Here is an 18,937-nt window from a genome sequence, read left to right on the forward strand (position 1 = left end):
ATTCCGTACAATTTCCAGAAAACTAGATTTTGAGAATCTGAGAATTTAGAGACGAGCTCTCTAAATTCTTGGGTGAAAACATCAAAATACCTCCCGCCCAACCGAATAGTCTAGAGTTAGCGGAAGCAAACAATCTGATCTGGCTCTCTAACAAAAGCCTCAACAAACATTTGTTTAAAGGCTTCCCAGGTTTTTTTTTTCCAGAGAAAAGACTTCTATTAAGTATGAAAAGGGAGATTTCAAACCAAACTAGGTAGAGATCTCAACCAATCGGGTGCTTTGTGTTGCCAACAAGGTCCTATATAAGTGGAAATTAAGAATAGACCATGATCCCACTCTCTCATAAACTGGCCACGCTTTCTCTTTCAAGCCCTCGAAGATCCCTGGATTCTGGCCCAAGTTGCCATACGGTTACGGATAATATCACTCCATATCCTGCAAAGGCACTTTGTGTCTAGGTTCTCGGTGCTATGGGCTTACACTTAAGGTCTTGCCACTAAGAAAAGACACGACCTTTCTACCACCAATATTATGTGCTCTCCTGGCTCATGCACAATCACGAAATGTGGGTCCCATCTACTCAACCAAGCTCTAAGAAAAGGCCTCTCCTTCTTGGCCCTCGTTGAGTGGTAGCCCATCGTTGCTTGAGAGTATGGATAAGGAGAGAAAGAAATGGCTTTTCTCAACTAATTCCCTGCGGATTTCAAAACAAGAAAAATCACCATGGTCCTCCAAATTTCCAGCTCGAACACCCGATAGTAGTGCTGGATCCATCCCATACAGTCACCTAAACAGTAGAACAAGTATTTCACTACAAAAAGACAAACACCAAACACAACAAAAGCAAAGCATAAAAACTGGAAGACATACACAAACCTCCCGTGGAAGCAACCATCCTACATCTGAGAGAGGATGCAGCCACCGAAATGCCATTATGCACGAGATCCCAAGGGGGGTGAGTCATGGAACCATAATGCATACCATCAAATGGAAGATCTAAGAATATAAAATCTACGGCCCAAGCCACATTGCGTGCTTTACGCATGTAATCTCTACCCGAAACACCTAATGGATTTGTGTGAACACAGGGTTCTGCATTGCGCATGAAAAATCCTTGCCTATGGCAATGTAGTCACCTGCAACCCCCATGCATGGGGCTTGTCCATCGCTAGACTGAATGCCCAAAGCATGCATTGGCACATACAAGAACTTGTGTACTTTCTTGACGGGCACGCCAGCTACAAGCAGCCAAAGCAGCCAAAGCAAGGAGCACACATTCACTACATGTACATAAAAATATTCACCAAAATCAAGAGACATCTCAACATTACCTTCATCGTTATTCATGTCGTGGAGAACTCTCCTCTCTTCATCAACATTTTCAATTAAGATAAATAAACCCTGCATACATGTAAAGGTGTAAAGTCCCTACTGTAGGATCACCTGAGACACAAGCTAAACACACACGATTAGTACAGCATAGAAGGGTGCATGCATGCTCACCTCCCAACTGTAGATTCCATCCAGAATCTCCCCCAAGGTAAGAGCTAAGGTTCCACTCCCCACAAGCCAAGCCAATTAACCCCAGAGCCTGTTCTAAGAAACCCTCGGCAAGACCGCCTGTGAACCACCATATCCATGGCAGGAGTCCGGTCCAAGCACATACCATCAACCAAGTATACTGAATGAATCACAATAACCCAGAAGTCACTTATATAGTGACTATTGCCGCTATAAATAACAGCCCAACTATAAATTGCCAATAACCATAGATTATCACTAATAATGAACCCTAGCCACATGTAACCTGCCTGTGGCCTTCCCCTAATCTCAAAGATCCCCAACCCTAACCAGAGTAGGACCCAATCCTGAGGATTAGTGTTAGGTGCATGACATACTTCCCCTCCTAAGACATTTCTTCTCTAGAAAAAGAAAATCAGGGAATCTATGCTCTAAACTAGCAACTGTCTCCCAAGTCAAGTCCTCCACCGCCCTGTCTTTCCACTTGATCTTATACTCTGGGAACAACTTATTCCTAAGTTTCCTCTCCCTGAAATCTAGTATAAGCTCTAGCTCATGTGGAACAAAGGAAAAGTCCTCACGCTCTACCACTTCCTAAGGTGTAACAATATTATCCTTAGCCCTCAGTTTCTCCTTGAGTCTATTCACATGAAAAACTGGAGAACTTTCACATCCTAAGCAATTCTAACTTATAAGCCACCTCACCAACCCTTTTCAGGATCCGATAAGGTCCACAGTACCTAGGGGACAACTTTCCAACCTTCCTCATCTGCAATGTCTCAGAATTCTTGGGGTATCATATACAAAACATTCCCTCGGAGAACTCCCTCGATGAGAACACTTACTATTAGGATAAATGGTGCTCTATCCTGAGCACTTCTAATAGATTCTCGTGCACTAGGATCTCCTGCATATATGCTAATAAATCTCTAGCCGCATTAATGTTTATACCCTTAAGTCCAGATATAGTTACTAGAGTTCTAGGTTGGCCATAAACGGACTGTAACCAATAGCCGAATGCTTAGCACTATTGTAGGCAAACTCAACCAATGGAACGTACCTCTCTCAATCAGATGGTCGCCTTGAGAGGTATGCACGAAGCATAGCCTCCAGAACATAGCCAAGACAACACAATTACTCAATCACCTAGAGGAAAACTTATGCACAAAGGGATACAACTCGACAACAGCAAGGGTTTTACTGTTTACCCATGCACAACCCATGTGTTACTCTCTCTCTCTCTCTCTCTCTTTCAGATTTGTTATGATGAGACATCATCATCATCAGTTGTACCTTGTTTTGGTCTCATGGGCCATTTCGGCCTTTAGAATCCACGAAAGCTAAGCACGATGCAAGAAACCTTAAACACTTATCTCTTTCCTACAGACTAAACATAAATAAGGGTGACCGAGAGATCCTGATGAGGCAACACTAAAGAACATCAAAAAAATACACAAACCTTATGCTTGTCCCGCTTCCGTGATCAAGCTTGCGCTGATACCAACTGTAAAGTCCCTCCTGTAGGATCACCTGATACACAAGATTAGTACAGCATAGAAGGGTGCAAGTATGCTCACCTCCCAACCGTGCTCACGCTTGCTCTGATACCAACTATGAAGTCCTTCCTGTAGGATCACCTAATACACAAGCTAAACACACAAGATTAGTACAACATAGAAGGGGGATCTCACCTCCAAACTGTAGATTCCATTTGGAATCTCCCCTGAGCCAAGGTCCACTCCCCACACACCAAGCTAGTTAGCCTAGGTGTCCCATACCACCAGAGCATGTCCTAAGGGACCCTTGGCAAGACCACCTGTGAACCACCATGTCCATGGCCAGAGTCCGGTCTAGGCATAGACCATCAGCCAAGTATGACTGAATGAATCACAATAACCCATAAGTCACTTATATAGTGACTACTACCGCTAATCTCAAGGTTCCCCAACCTTGACCAGATTAGGACCTAATTCCGAGGAATAGTGTTAGGTACATAACAAAAGGGGTTGGGTTGATTATTCAACCCTTATCTCTACATTTTAGGAGATTCAAGGGTGAGCAACTCAAGTTAAATAAAGAGGGAATGGGAAAGTCGGCAAAAAGCAAGTACGTGTCCTATACACATGTGGGTAGCCCATGGTGACACATGGCAGTCCTTTATGCCTCCCCCCTTCACACAGAATTCAAGACAAAGCTCTCCACGCCTACCTATGCAGAAGAGTACAATTTTTTGAAATTTCCAACATTTCCAAGCATGTTTTTCACCATTGGGTAACTGTGGGAAGAAGCTACACACACAGAAGTACCCAATGGACAATATACCCAGGGGTAAAATGCATACCAAACAGCATTTCCAATGATTGTACTTGCTCCATTTCAATACCCAAGTGAGGGAGGCGTATTGTTCTTCAACGCCTACCATTTCCTCAAATTTGAAAAGCCAAAGTGGCCCAATTTTCCCTTACAGCATGCTCATGTATTCATTTTCTTTATGATTTTCAAAACCACACACACCTAATTTTCACTTCCAATTTCTTTAACCAAAATTTTTGTAAGTCTCTGGTTACTTTGGTTTTTGTGCAGAAACCAAGTTACTCATATTTATTCCCTCCGAGAGGAACGCCATGGAGGGACTACCCTCCTCCAGATTTTCTCCACCTCATTTGAGGGCTCTGAGCTTGTACATGTAGCCTATGGCTGTTTTATTGTAATTAATAGAAGGATCTTTTCACGGAAAAAAAGAGAGGTGAAGATGATATCTTATTGGGTTGTTAACAAGCTAAAATGGGCCAAGGTAAGAATGCTTACTTGCTCTGATACAAAAGTGATCAAAAAAAGAGAGGTGAAGATTACAAGCTAAAATGGGCCAAGGTAAGAATGCTTACTTGCTCTGATACAAAAGTCATCACTTCGGCCTCAGTCACAATACAATTTGGTCTCGGAACGACAAATGCAAAAGGAATTTGCCCTGCTGTTTCATCATGAAGACTGCAAAAAGAAACCTCCGATAATGTCAGTCAGCACGGTTTGTGAGGGTTGAAAACTTAGCATGCTCTACAAGACCACTCACGGTATCACAGCAGCGTCTACAATTTCTGTATGGGATAACAAGACTGCTTCCAACTCTGCTGGGGCCACCTACAAGCACCATGGAAGTTAAAGATAATTTTACTTCAAGGAAATCATTTGTCTGCGATAGATGTACCTGAAAGCCTTTGTATTTGATTAGCTCCTTGATGCGGTCTACGACATGAAGATATCCATGCTCATCAAAATAGCACAAATCTCCTGTGTGTAGCCACCCCTCCTGGTCAATAGTTGCAGCTGTTGCAGCAGGGTTTGCAAAGTACCCTGCATATAGTGTTGCAATGCTTTTCAAAGTAAGTGCATGTATGTACCCATGCATGTACGTAACAATCAAGAAATGTACTCACAAGACTACAAGAACAAAGGCAATACCTTTCATAACAGTAGGCCCTCGCAACCATAGTTCTCCTTGCTGATTCGGTGGCAAAGGCTTCCCCGAGTCCATGTCTACAATTTTAGCTTCTGTATTTGGTGTAAGCAAGCCTACTGAATCATGGTGCTCACACTCATCTTTGGTGATATGAAAAGATCCACCACCAGGTGACTCTGTAAGACCATAGCCCTAGAGCAGCACAGTATTGTCATCCGTTTGAAAGTGCAAAGAGGTGATGCCAGAATTACTCCACTCTCCCTCTCTCTCTCTCTCTCTCTCTCTCTCTGGAGTTTATTGCAGTGCAGTCTACGATGGCCTTTTCACTCTTGACACAGATAGCCCTTTAGAGGAGCTTACGAGAGGCTTTACAGAGGTACTACATACCTCAGCAACATATGCTTTCCCATATACTATAGCTGCCTCTAAGCCCTTGAGCAGTACTATTCCGCAGAATAGCTGGTATGATGACGAATGCCGAGAGACCCGAGCTTAGCTACAAAGAGATGTCACCCCTTGGGGCACGTACACACAGACAGGCCAAGACGCTCTTCCGACGCTTTGTGCGAAAGAAGAAGCGGGATTACCTAGCAAAGCTTGAGGCAGAGCTGTACCAATTATTTTTGAGTCAGGACACTAAGAGGGCTTGGAAAAAATTCCAGGAGAGGCAGCCACCTACCCCGATCACGGCACCTGAGACTTGGCACAAGTATGCGATGTCCCTATATGATGTACCTGGACAGCCTCCCATTCCGTGGCCGCCATCACCTCAACTGGATCATTGCGTTTTCTTCACTTTGCGGATGGTGCTAGATGCGATTGATAGACTACACATAGGGAGGGCGCAAGATCATGAAGGTCTAGCAGCTGAACATTTCTCATATGCACGGGATACTCTGGCACCGATCCTTGTACACATGTTTAATAGAGCTACGTGTGAAGGTTTCCCAGCTAGTTGGACAGATAACACTATTGTGCCGTTGCTTAAGAGCGGGGATCCCATGATGCCCAGCAACTATCGTACGATCATGATGGGCCATTATCTGGCTAAGATATACGGATCCATCTTGGAGCATGAGATGAGCCGGTGGGCAGAGAGGCAGGGACATAGAGCAACTAGACAGGCTAGTTTTAGGAGGGGATACACCACACTGGATCATATACTCACCTTCAGAGCTCTTATTGAGGAGGGACGATCACGAGGACGGAGGATATATTGTTGTTTTGTGGACTTCCGCAAAGCATTTGATACGGCAATGAGACGCATCTGTGGCAGATATTTTAGGACTAGATTTTGGTGTCTATCACCTTTTGTATAAAGGCAGTCTAGGGCTGCAGATATAGGTACCTTTTTGTACCATTAGAATATACTGAATTTCCAGCATATCTCTCTCTCTCTCTACTCTCTCTTCATATCTGCGTTTTGCATCAGCATGTTCTCAATGGTGTTTAGGGCTGAAAGAAGACCCCCAGAGCTTCCGCGTGTTACATTGGTATCAGAGCATCAAGCTCAGCAAAGCTAAACACTGATTCAGTCCCATATGATGGTGTACAGGTCCAAGGTACAGGAAAGTACACGGATACGAAGCCCAAGGCAAGGAGCACAGAATCGGGAAGAGCTCCCAGGAGGTTTGTTGGTGGTGTTCCACAAAGCTAGAGGGGATGGCAGTCCTGTGAGCGAGATAGATTCTTGGGCAACGGTACCAAGGGAGGATTATCCTCCAAGGGGTGATGTGAGAGTGCCAGACTCATTTCTCAGGAATGAAGACCAAGACAGTGTTCAGATTCAGGGCAAGAATGGATTGGGGACTAGAGGGAACAAATGCATAGATCTTATTATGAGATAGAGTGGTTTTGGAGACCGGGCCGGGCTTTCAGAGAAAAGGGTTGCCAGGGATGGATGGATGACAGAGGGACTTCGGGAAAAGATTGGGATGATGACAGTCATCCAAGAATAGGTTGGAATCCCGTCATCAAATTTAGCAAAGGGGGATGTCATGTGCATGAAAGATGCCATGGACATTCTCAGATGCTGGTCCAGAAGAGGCAGCCCGATAAAGAGTATGAACCAAATGGAACCAGGATTATGGAGCACAGAGTGCAGCAGAGGCCAGTGTGGACTTGGAGCAAGGCATGGAGGACATGAAGAGGAAGCTGTCGGCTGCAAGTGGAGACTGTCGGTTGCATCAGAAGATGACGTCGGCTGGACCAAAGGACAAGGCAGCTGAAGGCGCAGCATTATAAGGGATTATGTCCAGACGGCGCAGCTTTTATGATGAATATAACCAGTCGGCTGGCCGACTGCTGGTCGGCCAGCACTCCAGGGAGTCCAAAGGGCTATAAAAGGAGGCACATGCTCATCATTGTAATCATTCAACTCATTAGGAGTTGGGTCCATGTTAGGACTAGATTTTGGTGTCTATCACCTTTTGTATAAAGGCAGTCTAGGGCTGCAGATTTAGGTACCTTTTTGTACCATTAGAATATACTGAATTTCCAACATCTCTCTCTCTCTCTCTCTACTCTCTCTTCATATCTGCGTTTTGCATCAGCATGTTCTCAGTGGTGTTTAGGACTGAAAGAAGACCCCTAGAGCTTCCGCGTGCTACACTGTAAATGCTGGAAACTGATGCTTATTGCAGAAATCTGAGCACAAGGAAAACCCATAGGTGTTGTACAATGGTGAGAAGCAGTAGCAACTGCTAATGACCTCAATGCTGAAAAATGAGATGAATTGAGGGAAAGGGAGCCAGCCCTTATATACTCCCTCAGGATGCTAGTCGGCCAGTTGTAGAAGGCCGACAGCATGGCAGTAGCATAAAATGCTACATAAAATGCCTAAAAATACCAAAAAATAGTAGAAAAATGCTTAATAATCTCTGCTAAGATATGCCAATGCAGGGCCTCATAAATGGCCAATATAAGCATGAAAAAGATGATGTAGACCCTCTGGAGATGATATAATCCAACAGTACTCAGTAGAATCAACCAAAGGAATAGATGCCTTACAACTGGCTATCAGAAAGGCCAGAGTCTTGTAATAATTTTTGGACCCACCGGTGGACTAGACCTCCTCTCAAATCTGAAAGAAGAAGAAGGTACTGCTGCAGAAATGGATGCATCCAGGACAGTGGTGGATGGAGAAGAAGCAGCCAAATGTGGAGAAGATAATGGAGAGGCTGCAGATACCAATGGAGAAGATGCAAGAGGCAATCCAGCTCTATGTAAGGGGATGGACACAGCAGATACAGGGGCTGAAACAGTGGTACAATGGGTTGTGGTGCTACAAACACCGGAATCACTGCAAGTGAAGAAGCTCGCTATGGTAGATGAGAAAACTCTCCAATATTGGCTGGAAATGGGTCCAAAATATGCTCAGAAGAGGACATGGAAGAAGAATCAAGTCCAAATAATGTCTCATCGAACTGAGCATCTCAAGATATGATAATATCCTCCACATCCGGATCCCAAAACCAGTATCCTTTGTATCTCGAGCTATAGCCTGTGAAAATCATCCTCTTGGACTTAGTAGTCCGCTTCTTATTGGGGACATGAACAAAAGCAATACAACCGAAGAGACGAAGATGTGATACAGATGGCTTATGTCCAGAAAATGCCTCCTTCGGTGTCAACCCATCAACTGCCTTCGTGAGTGAACGGTTTAGGAGATAAACAGAAGTAGCCACAGCTTCTTCCCAAAACGCGGAAGGAAGACCAGAATGATGCAATAAAGATCTCGCCATCTCCTTCACGGTCCAATTTTTCCTCTCAACTACTCCATTTTGTTGGGGAGTAAAAGGACCTGTTGTCTGCCGTTGAATACCTTTTGATGCAAGAAACTCATCAAAGGGTACAAACTCACCACCATTGTCAGTCCGTAAGAATGAAACTGTACAGTGAGAGTGATTCTCAACCATGGTTATCCAAGTCCGAAAACTGGCAAAAGCATTAGACTTCCGAGCCAAGAAACATACCCATACTTTCCAAGAATAATCATCCACCAAAAGCATGAAGTACTTAGCCCCTCCAAGGGACTCAACCTCCATAGGTCCAACCAAGTCTGCATGTACAAGCTCGAGCTTTCGTGTAGCCCGATGTGTAGCGGCCTCTGGAAAAGCATCCCTATGATGTTTGCCCATCATGCAAGACAAGCATATATGTGATAGTTGTCGGAGCTTAGGTAAACCAAGAACCAACTACTAGGAAGAAATTTTATGCAAAGCAAAAATAGGTACATGACCAAAGCATGAATGCCACAAAGAAGTCTCATCAACAGAGACTAAGGCATGAGAAGGAGAGAATAACTGATGGATATGAGAGTCAGATGAGGGAATTTATAAGGAGAAATTGGTTATTTTGTACAAGCCTCCATCATGAACTCCATTGGCCACAACCGAGAGTGTCTTTCTGTCAGTGACCTCAACCACCTCATCATCAAAATAAACTCCAAGTCCCTTCCGAGCAGCCATGTGAATTGAAAACAAGTTCTTTGAAAGCCGAGGCACATGTAAAACTTCATGGAGAGTAGCAAAGGAGCCAAGAGAAACATTACCAATACCAAGAACCGATAAGGAAGAGCCATCTCCAATACAAACCAAAGAAGAGAGTGGTTGGTAATCCTCCAGAGCCCAAAATATGTGAATGTTTGGTCCTATGGGTGGAAGCACCGCTGTCATTGACCCACTCAACCTTTGTTGGTGTGTCACTAACCTCTGTGGAAGAAGTTATATCTGTGATCACGAGGAAAGTATCATGTGGAGAGATGGGGACAACGGTCAACCCAGGTTCTTTTTCGGAGACCTTAATGCCCTATCCACTCCACCCCTGACTCGGGGACAAGGGGGAGAATCTGTAACTGCCATGTATGCCACTTTGGCATTGCCCTCATCCTTCACCTTTTCCTTGCCTTTGTTCTTATCAGAATCCTGAGAGTTATCTTTGGCTTTGTATTTGACTTTGGTTGCCCAAGAACTATCATGTCGAGAAAAACATCGTTCCTCTGTATGGCTAGATGTACCACAAAAAGAACACTCCAAGCTTTTGTTACCTTTGGCCTCTGTATTATCCTTCTTGCCCTCTCCTTAGGCAGCTTTTTTCCTATTGTTGTTGTTGTTGTTGTTGTTGCCTCCTCGTCCTCCTTTGTTCTTGCCCTTATCTTGGGCAACAAAAGCATATTTCGACTTTCCTTTGCCTCTCATCAAACACTTGTCATGTAGATAACTCACAACTTCTTCAAAAGATGGAACAAGCTAGCGAAAGTCAAAATGATCTTTGAAGGAATCAAAAGTGAGAGGCAGTTTACCAAGAAGCTTGTGGATCGGGTTGTTGATTGAGCTCCCATATTCTTCAAGTTGCCGCTTGATGTGAGTAAAGTCCCCAATCTTATCAGTGATATTGTTAGATTCACTAATGGAAATCTTCTCAAGATCCGCCTCTAGCTTAGCAATCTTCATGGAAGAAACAACACCAAACCTCCTCTGAATCTCAAGCCACATCTGTCGGGCATTACTCCTCGTAGAAATAAATTATGCCTGTATGGTAGGAGTCATGCAATGAATGATGATGAGGTGTGCACGAGCATCCAAAACTCCCTAAAAAGCCGGATCCACCGAGGCAGGTGTCATAACTAATGTCCAAACACCAGCACCTTCAAGTAGCAACTGGGTATAAAAAGACCAAGTATGATAATTGGTGGTTGTAAGCTTCATGCAATCACTGATTTAGGGAGGAGTGTAGGATGGAACATGAGAGAAAGAAAGCGAGAGGTTCTGAGGGAGGGGAGAAACTTTTGGATGAGGGAGTAGATACTCTGCAGACACACATGTGCACACAATCATATCGAGCTCAGAGAGCGAGAGAGACAAGATATGATCTGGAAGTACTCGATACAAATGATGATAAAGGAATGGAGTACAAGGTACTTGTAGTCCTAGGGATGACGTGCCCAACACACTAGAGTGTGTTCACACAGGAAAAAACCCCTGCCAGCATAGGGTAAAAAGTACCCGTGTATAAGACCGCTCACACCAAGACTTCCCCGGAGGCCAAAGGCTAACAAACTCCCTGAAGTGAATGGTGTGAACGTGTACAGGGTGTAGCAGACTACCCTGGTAGAGATTATAAGTTTAAAGCTTTGCGAAAAGCTTCAAACTCTCTCAAAAGAGACTTGGTAAACCCATCTGCCACACTGTCCTGTATAGGCACGTAAGTCAAGGCTATCTCTCTTGCATGGAGCCTCCCTGACATAATGATAATGCACCTCAATGTGCTTTGTTCGCGCATGAAAAACCGGATTCCGCACGACTACTAATGCACTCAGACTATCAATGAAAATGGTGATGGAAGATGGTTGTCTAATACCAAAATGGTGATAGAAGATGGTTGTCTACTACCAAGATCTACCAATAGACGGCGGAGCCATACACATTCCACAGTAGCTGTGAATGTTGCCCTGTACTCAGCCTCACAACTAGAAGAGGCCATTGTCTGTTGCTTTTTGTTGAGCCATGAAATACATGAACTTCCGAGAAGGAAACAGTTACCACTGGTTGACACCGTAGTGCCATAACATCCTGCCCAGTCACTATTAGTGTAGGCGGTCAAGCATAAAGAAGACGCATTGCTATAAAACAATGCAAAGTCCTAAGCGCCTTGAAGGTAACGAAAGACATAGTTCACTGCTTGCCATTGCCAAGTGTTAGAACAATGCATAAATCTGCTCAACTGTGACACTCCATACTGAATATCAAGACAGGTAGTGCACAGATATATAAGGCATCCAACAAGCCTGTGATAAGTGGCAACATCAAAAGGCTCGGAAGAGTCCTCAAGTGATAGCATGATGCCATTCTCAACTGGTACAAACTGGATACCCAAATAATAATGCAAAAGCCCCATGTCTGTAACATCAAATGCATGTTGTAATTCAACGACGAAAACTAAAATTTGCCCCTCATCAGGGCCAAGCACGAGCAAGTCATTCCAATCATTATCCTCCAATGCATCAAAAGGAGAAAGTGGCTCCTCATTTAATGCGGAAACAACAAGGGTTGTATTAACAAAATGAGATTCATGTCAAGAGGCAACGCGTGTCCAACCTAACATAAGTGTAGGCAGCTTGCTGTCACCAGAGAACTCTCTGTGATTCACGAATGGCTGCATCCTCTTCAATTAATGCATCACCCATGGCATCCTAATCAAAGTGTGGCTAATCTGGAGCAATATGGGAAAGTTGGGCTGCTGAATCGGTTGATTGTCACCAATAGCAGAAGGCCAATCGGAGCCAAAGGAGGCTCAACAGATTCAACACTGGTACCAAATAATGGCATGAAGATGTAAGCACTATGGACAATGTGCTATGGCACAATTTCCAACAGCAATGCATAAGCTATCAAGGTCCACTGAATGCCAATACATCAACAAAAGGAACCTTAGTCAATGATCAAGTCGATAAGGTGATAATTAGCAATGGAAATGGCTGATGTAAAAAATCTGCAACATTGTAAGTGTGCTGAAAATGCTGAAAATAAAGGGAGAAAGAAATCCCAAATGAAAGTATCTGTCAAGTGGGGGCAACAAGGCATACATACAGCCATTACTAGAAGAGTATAAGGCAACCTCTCAGTAACACCATGCACTGTGGTGTATATGGAAAAATAAAAGAGGTGTAATCCCACATAGATTAATGTACAGATACTCCTGAATTATGCATAGTGACAAGGCAACAAAGCTGAAGACAATGCAACAGTCTAACACCATGAGCATCCATGTAAATGAGCTAGAAAGGGGAGGGAACTCAAACAAGAAGCTAGGAAAGAAAGTAATACATCTTAGCAAGTAAGCATCACACATCTCCAAGACAGCACAATTGAGAGGTCAAATCCATAAATGACCAAGGACATCACCAATAGCAATACACAACATGTGTCTCCCCTCAAATGCAACAGCCATAGAGAAGACTCAATTGACAATTGCTATAAAGCATAATCATCAAAGTATGGATCATGACCAAAATCTATGACTAGCAGAGCAACATCATGCAATGAAGATGTAGTGACTAAGGCACAATCATCATGAGCCCAATTAGCCTCTTCCTTTGCATCAAATGAACCAACACCAACTGACAATTATGCATCTGTATCAAAGTATCAATCAGCATCTGACAATGACAAACAAGAAGCAGGTAAATCACTGCATGTGACTGTTAATGCATAGCCATCATGTGCAAAATTTGCTTCCTCGACATTCTTAGTTGTAGTTGTACCAAAACCTTGTTGCTTCTTCTTTTTCTCATTCTCACTGAAGTATATCTAACACAGACAATAACTCCACGTGACTCAGAATATCTCAAATGTCTGCTCAATGCATGTGCAAACTCAACAAACCAGCAATCTGTAGGCAGAATCTGCGGACGCTGAATCTGTAGGTCGAAATCTGCGGATGCTGAATCTGCAGGTCAGAAGCTGATGTGGCATCAATAGATCGGAAGTTGACGTGGCATCGGTAGGGCGGAATGGGCTGACGCGGACTTTGTTGAGAGTCTATAGGCGGAAGTGGCTAATGATGAATCTGCAGCAGCAGGTGGAAGCGACTGACGCTGAATCTGCAACCCAAATGCCGAACACAGAAGACCGTAGTAGGCAGAATCCCGAATGCTAAATGCGAAAATCCAAAATCCAAATGCCGAATGCCGAATGCAAAGTGCCGAAGTGGAAGGCCAAACGCGGAAAGCCGACTGCTGAATGCGGAAAGGTGAATGCTCTGGGCCATCAACCACCCTTGGGTAAACACGGCCAACTGTTGAATGCGGAAAGATGAAGGCCGAAAGCTAACTACTAAATGCAGAAAGCTCAAGCCAAATGCTGAATGTTTGAAAGCTGAAGCCAAATGCTGAATGCGGAAAGCCAACCATTGAATGGCTAACCGGGTAAAGCCAACGGATGTAGCTGAATGGCTCACCGAGCAAAGCCAACGGACGTAGAAGTCCAATGCCGAATGCTGAAAGCCGAACGTTGAGTGGCTGACCGGGCAAAACCAACGGACACAGCTGAATGGCTGACCAGGCAAAACCGACGAACGCAGAAGTGCCGAAAGTTGAAAGCCAGTACTTAAACAGCAATAGCAACAGCAAAACCAGCCGAAATCGGCGGACACAGAAGTCCAATGCCGAAAGCTTCTTACTTGGATCAAGTGTAGTGTGAGGGCATGCCCAAAATGTACGGCAGCATAAATGAATGACACCAATGTATAGAAGGAGACGGAAACCCTAAAACTGTGTAAAGTGCAAGATGCGAGAGCATACCCAGGATGTACTGCGACGACAACTAATGACACCAGCAATGTATAGGAGGAGGTAGAAACCCTAGATGTGTGAGAAGTGCGAGAGCTTACCCAAGATGTGAGGCGGCGTAAAGTAATGATACCACTGTACCATGTGCTTCACCGCTTCAGAGAATAATGGCGTGGAGCTATTGACTCTGAAACCAAGCTCTAAAACTAGGGATCTAATGCCAACGTTGGATGAGGGAGTAGATGCTCTACACACACACACACAGTCACACACAGTCGTATCGAGCTCAGAGAGCGAGAGAGACGAGATGTAATAGCTAGAAGTACTCGATATACAAATGATGATAAATGAATGGAGTACAAGGTACTTGTAGTCCTAGGACTGACGTGCCCAACACACTAGAGTGTGTTCACACAGGGAAAAAACCCCTGCCAGCACAGGGTAAAAAGTGCCCGTGTATAAAACTGTTCGCGCTAGGTCTTCTCGGAGGCCAAAGGCTAACAGAAATAAGATAATAAGTGGTTGGAGAAACCACCAAAGAGGTGGAGGGAGAGGATACCGATGAAGTGGTAACCTGAGAAGTACGGGATAGGATTCCCTAGTAAGAGAAAAGAAGTCCAGAGAAGTTAGAATATTGATCTACTTAAGCCATACCCTCCAAACGCAAAATCCTCCTCTTCAAATAGGGCTAGAAGCAACTAGACCTCCTCTAAAACTGAGCACAGTTAGTATGAGGATGAAGAAGAAGGAAAGCAAGGTGGGAGGGTGGGAAAAAAAAAACCAGAAGAGGAGAAAGAAATGGTTCTCCAAGTTTTAAGGGCACCACAGATGTTGAAAACACAACTCTGTGAAGAGAAACACAACCTAATTGAAGAAAACGCAGCTCCACTGAGAAAACGCAGCTTTCTGATGAAAAACGCAGCTCTCATATGAAAACACAGCTCCCAGATCTGAAACCGCAGGTCTTTATGCGCTGAAATCTGTAAACAACAGGCTCTTGAAAGAAAATGTAGGTGCTAGAGCAGTTTTAGGCTCTGATACCATGTGAGAAATCTGTGCTACTGCCGTAAATCTCAAAACATAGAATAAAACAGCATATATTTGTAGACAGTAAACTGCAAATGATCAAGAACCTGAATGTGAATGAAGGTACAGCACGAGGGAGGCCTATGAGTGCTGGTATGTACAAGTCATGGCTGAAATTAGACATAAAATGATGTGGGAATGAGGCACCTATTTATATAGGTTCTCATGAGCTGGTCAGCCAGGTCCTACAGGCCGACCTAGACAAAAATCCATAAAATGCTTTAAAAAAGGCACCTAAAAATGGTGCAAAAATAGCAGATAAAATATGCAGTGCAAGCCCTCATAAATGGGCCAGATACAAGCATGCAGGGAGTCCATCTAGGGATGAACAATATTTCCAACAAGTCTCCGGTTCTCAAATTGGCTTCATGTGATGATCCTTTCGATGTGATTACCAATGCCAACAGTCTGGCCATAGGTGTTGTCCTCCAGCAAGAAGGGTGCCCAATGGCTTATTATAGACAAAAATTAAATGACGTAGAAAAGAATTATTTTGTGTGTGACAAGGAGTTGTTGGGGGTGATGACAACTCTTAAGCATTGGAAGCATTTCCTTTACAGGAGAGATTTCATAGTTAAGATAGATCATCAAGCACTTAAATGGTTGCAAACTATGCCAAATGCCCAACGGAGTGACAGACAGGCCAGATAGAGTCAGATCTTCCAACAATTTGGAGGTATGATTGAATACGTTCCTGGCTCAGATAACCCCGTTGCCAATGCTAAGTCGTAAAGGCACAATTCAAAATTTGCAAAAGTCCACTGTTCTTGAAATACAGGGAAAAGATCTTGACAGTATGAAGGCTCAATTGGATACCCAATTGCACAGCTTTTGAAGGACCAGCTTACACTCTTGCAACGAGCTATGGCAAATTTGACTCCTTCGGCTATCCCTAGTTAGATAGCACCTTTTTTACCCTTGATATGTTTGGAGGCGATAAGGAGGAGAAGACACAGGAGTTTGTGGACTCCTGAATACCCCGTTTGAATTTCACCCTTTTCCGGATAATCGGAAGATCTAGATGGCTCAAGGATTCCTCAAAGGAAGGCCTTGACTTGGTGGAGGAATTTGAAGCAGAAACCCCTGATTTTGAGAGCAAATTCAGGACTGGGCCTCATCCAACCACCAGAAGATGACTTTGACATCATGGCCAAGTTCACGGAACTAGAGATGAACAACACAACTTATGACACTTATGTGCAGAAATTCAAAGCACTAGTTGCTCGTGCTACACACATGGATCCTCGCACTTTGTCTGGGTTTTTTTGTGTGAGGCTTGGATCCAAATTATAGGCGGAATCATAGCATGGCTTTGGAGGAAGCCATCCGATTTCCAAAGTTTTTAGATGACACGGTGGCCAGTTCCAATCCGAGCCTTATGAAGGGCACCACTACCAAGCATAAACGTAAGTTTTCTGGGGGGATGTTCCAGAACCTAGAGACCAATCCATCAAAGCCACCACCAAAGAAATTAAAGAGCATTCCTGAGGGCAAGTGCTTCAATTATAACTAAAGGTCCGATGATGACCGAGGCTAACGTCTGATGTGACTGAGGGAAGTAAAGCTGCAAACATGACACAAAGACTACTTCTCCATAATTGTAAATATTTTTTTCCCTTAATCTTAGTCATTGATCTTGCTTAGGGTTTTTTTTATTAACCTTAGTTCATCTTTTTGCCCGTGATCTTATCTATGTTGAAGATGGATCATGGAGAAGATTGTACACATTCTCATTAATACAGTGCATATTTTTTCTTTCCAAGGTGTTGTTATTGGCATTCTTCAATGTAATTCCTCTTTTTTGTTGGCTTGATGATCACTTGTTATTTGAATGTAGAACTTAGTCTCCTTGAGATGCACTATGTTGCCTTTAGAATGTACTGATAAGGTTACTATCCCTTTCCCATATAGGAGAACCAAGGTTGGGACTTATTGTTCCTTTGTAGGAATCAGTAAGATACTATTCTTATGCTTTCTCGGCCATGAAACCACCAATGTTCGGGAGTGAGATTGATGTAAAGCTCACCCGGAAAGTTAGACTATGTTATCTATAAATAAAGTGCATTGCATAAAGATTGGGTCATGAGGGGGGATTGGCCATTTCACCTCTAACACTAAATCTAAAGGATATTCTATATGGAGCATATTCTAGTGTATAGGACATTAGGATGTATTGCATGTAGGATTCCCAATGTACCTATTTTTTTGACCTAGGATATCATGTTCTTTTGCATATTGCTAACATAGGGTGGGTAGATTTTACACACAAGAAAGGACTTAAGAGTTTGTTTGCATGTGTTTTAGATTCAAGATTGGTATGGTGATACATTTATGTTTGACCATTAATGATTATTTTTTTGAGTGATTGTGTGAGACCGTTAGGTACGATGATTCATTTCACATTGGGCCTTGATGTGCACAACATTTTGAATAGGAGCCAAACTCAAAGATTGGATACTAAATTCTAATTTAGATCAGTTGATTCTCGAATATATTTGATCTTCCGAGGACATATAGTTTGTGTGTCAAGTGTTGACTCAGATAGGGTACCCACCAATGCATTCCTCGAGGGACATTCGAAGAGGCCACTGACTTATGATTTAGTAGAATTGATGATGCATATGACCATGTCTATATGGTGATGTGTAGGTTGGTGGAGGGTTATTCTAGATACCCAAGACCAATAGATCACAATGCTTTTAGCATGATTTCATAATTTGATGTAGTCATGACAAGAACTTGATTTCAGTCTAATTCGCAACAAACAAAGATGATGAACCGATCCTTGGTAGCAATGCTAGATGCATGTTTCTCCAAGGGACCTTTGGGTCAGTTTTACATCTTTCATATATGGAAGCATGTTACGCATATTACATGGATGTGTCCTCTAGTCAATTGCTAGTTTAGAAGATTCTTCCCATACCTATTTCCAAGGGTGGAAATGTCTTGAAGAGGGGAAGTATGTTATGTATCTTATGCTAGCCATAGAGTTAGTTGGCCTAATCTTGGGTTAGAGGGCCCAAAAGATTAGGAAAGCAGGCTGATTATTTTGACCTAAGTTATAAGCACTTATACTTTAATAATCCCGTCAGTGACTGCTTTATGCTGGATTACTATATAAGTGGGATGAGTGGATCTATTGTGCAAGTTGTCTTGGGTACGTGCCTAGACCTCATGGATCTATCCATTCAAAGATGCAGAAAACTTGCCGAGGGCCATGGCTAGGCAAAAACCCTGGTCGTATGGGGCACCCAGTTTGACAGGCATGGATCTCTAATAGATGGGATCCTTAGCCCTATGCTCCAGGGTGATCCCCGATAGGGGTGAGCCTCAGCCCCTTGTTACAAGACCTAGCTGTGTGCCACCAAAGTGCACAAAAGCTACTAGCATCTAAACCTCCATCCTAGCACCCATATCACCAGCTCCTAAGGCATCTCAACAAGAGTTACTAACATGTAAACCTCCATCCTAGCTGCCCCTATCTCAGAGGATGAACCCTCATCCATGAGGGTTCATCTGTCAAATATCAAGTACTTCATGTGAGGGAGTTGGCTCGGTTGGTAACACTAGAACTTCATGTGAAG

General features: G+C 43.6%; 1 protein-coding gene across 1 annotated transcript in view; it reads right to left on the reverse strand.

Moving 5' to 3' along the window:
• Positions 1–4,052: 4,052 nt before the first annotated feature.
• Positions 4,053–18,937, reverse strand: part of LOC147631114 (beta-phenylalanine coenzyme A ligase-like) — a 15,593-nt gene continuing 708 nt past the window's right edge. The window contains exons 2-5 of the mRNA XM_086809446.1: positions 4,981–5,170; positions 4,727–4,872; positions 4,592–4,659; positions 4,053–4,509 (exon numbers count right to left, since the gene is read on the reverse strand). Of these exons, the coding sequence (XP_086665572.1) occupies positions 4,371–4,509; positions 4,592–4,659; positions 4,727–4,872; positions 4,981–5,170 (543 nt within the window). The 3' untranslated portion in view covers positions 4,053–4,370. The remainder of the gene's footprint in view (positions 4,510–4,591; positions 4,660–4,726; positions 4,873–4,980; positions 5,171–18,937) is intronic.

This window comes from Cibotium barometz, chromosome 15, assembly GCF_041138505.1.
Source record: "Cibotium barometz isolate CiBa-2024 chromosome 15, ASM4113850v1, whole genome shotgun sequence".
NCBI classification, from domain to species: Eukaryota; Viridiplantae; Streptophyta; class Polypodiopsida; order Cyatheales; family Cibotiaceae; genus Cibotium; species Cibotium barometz.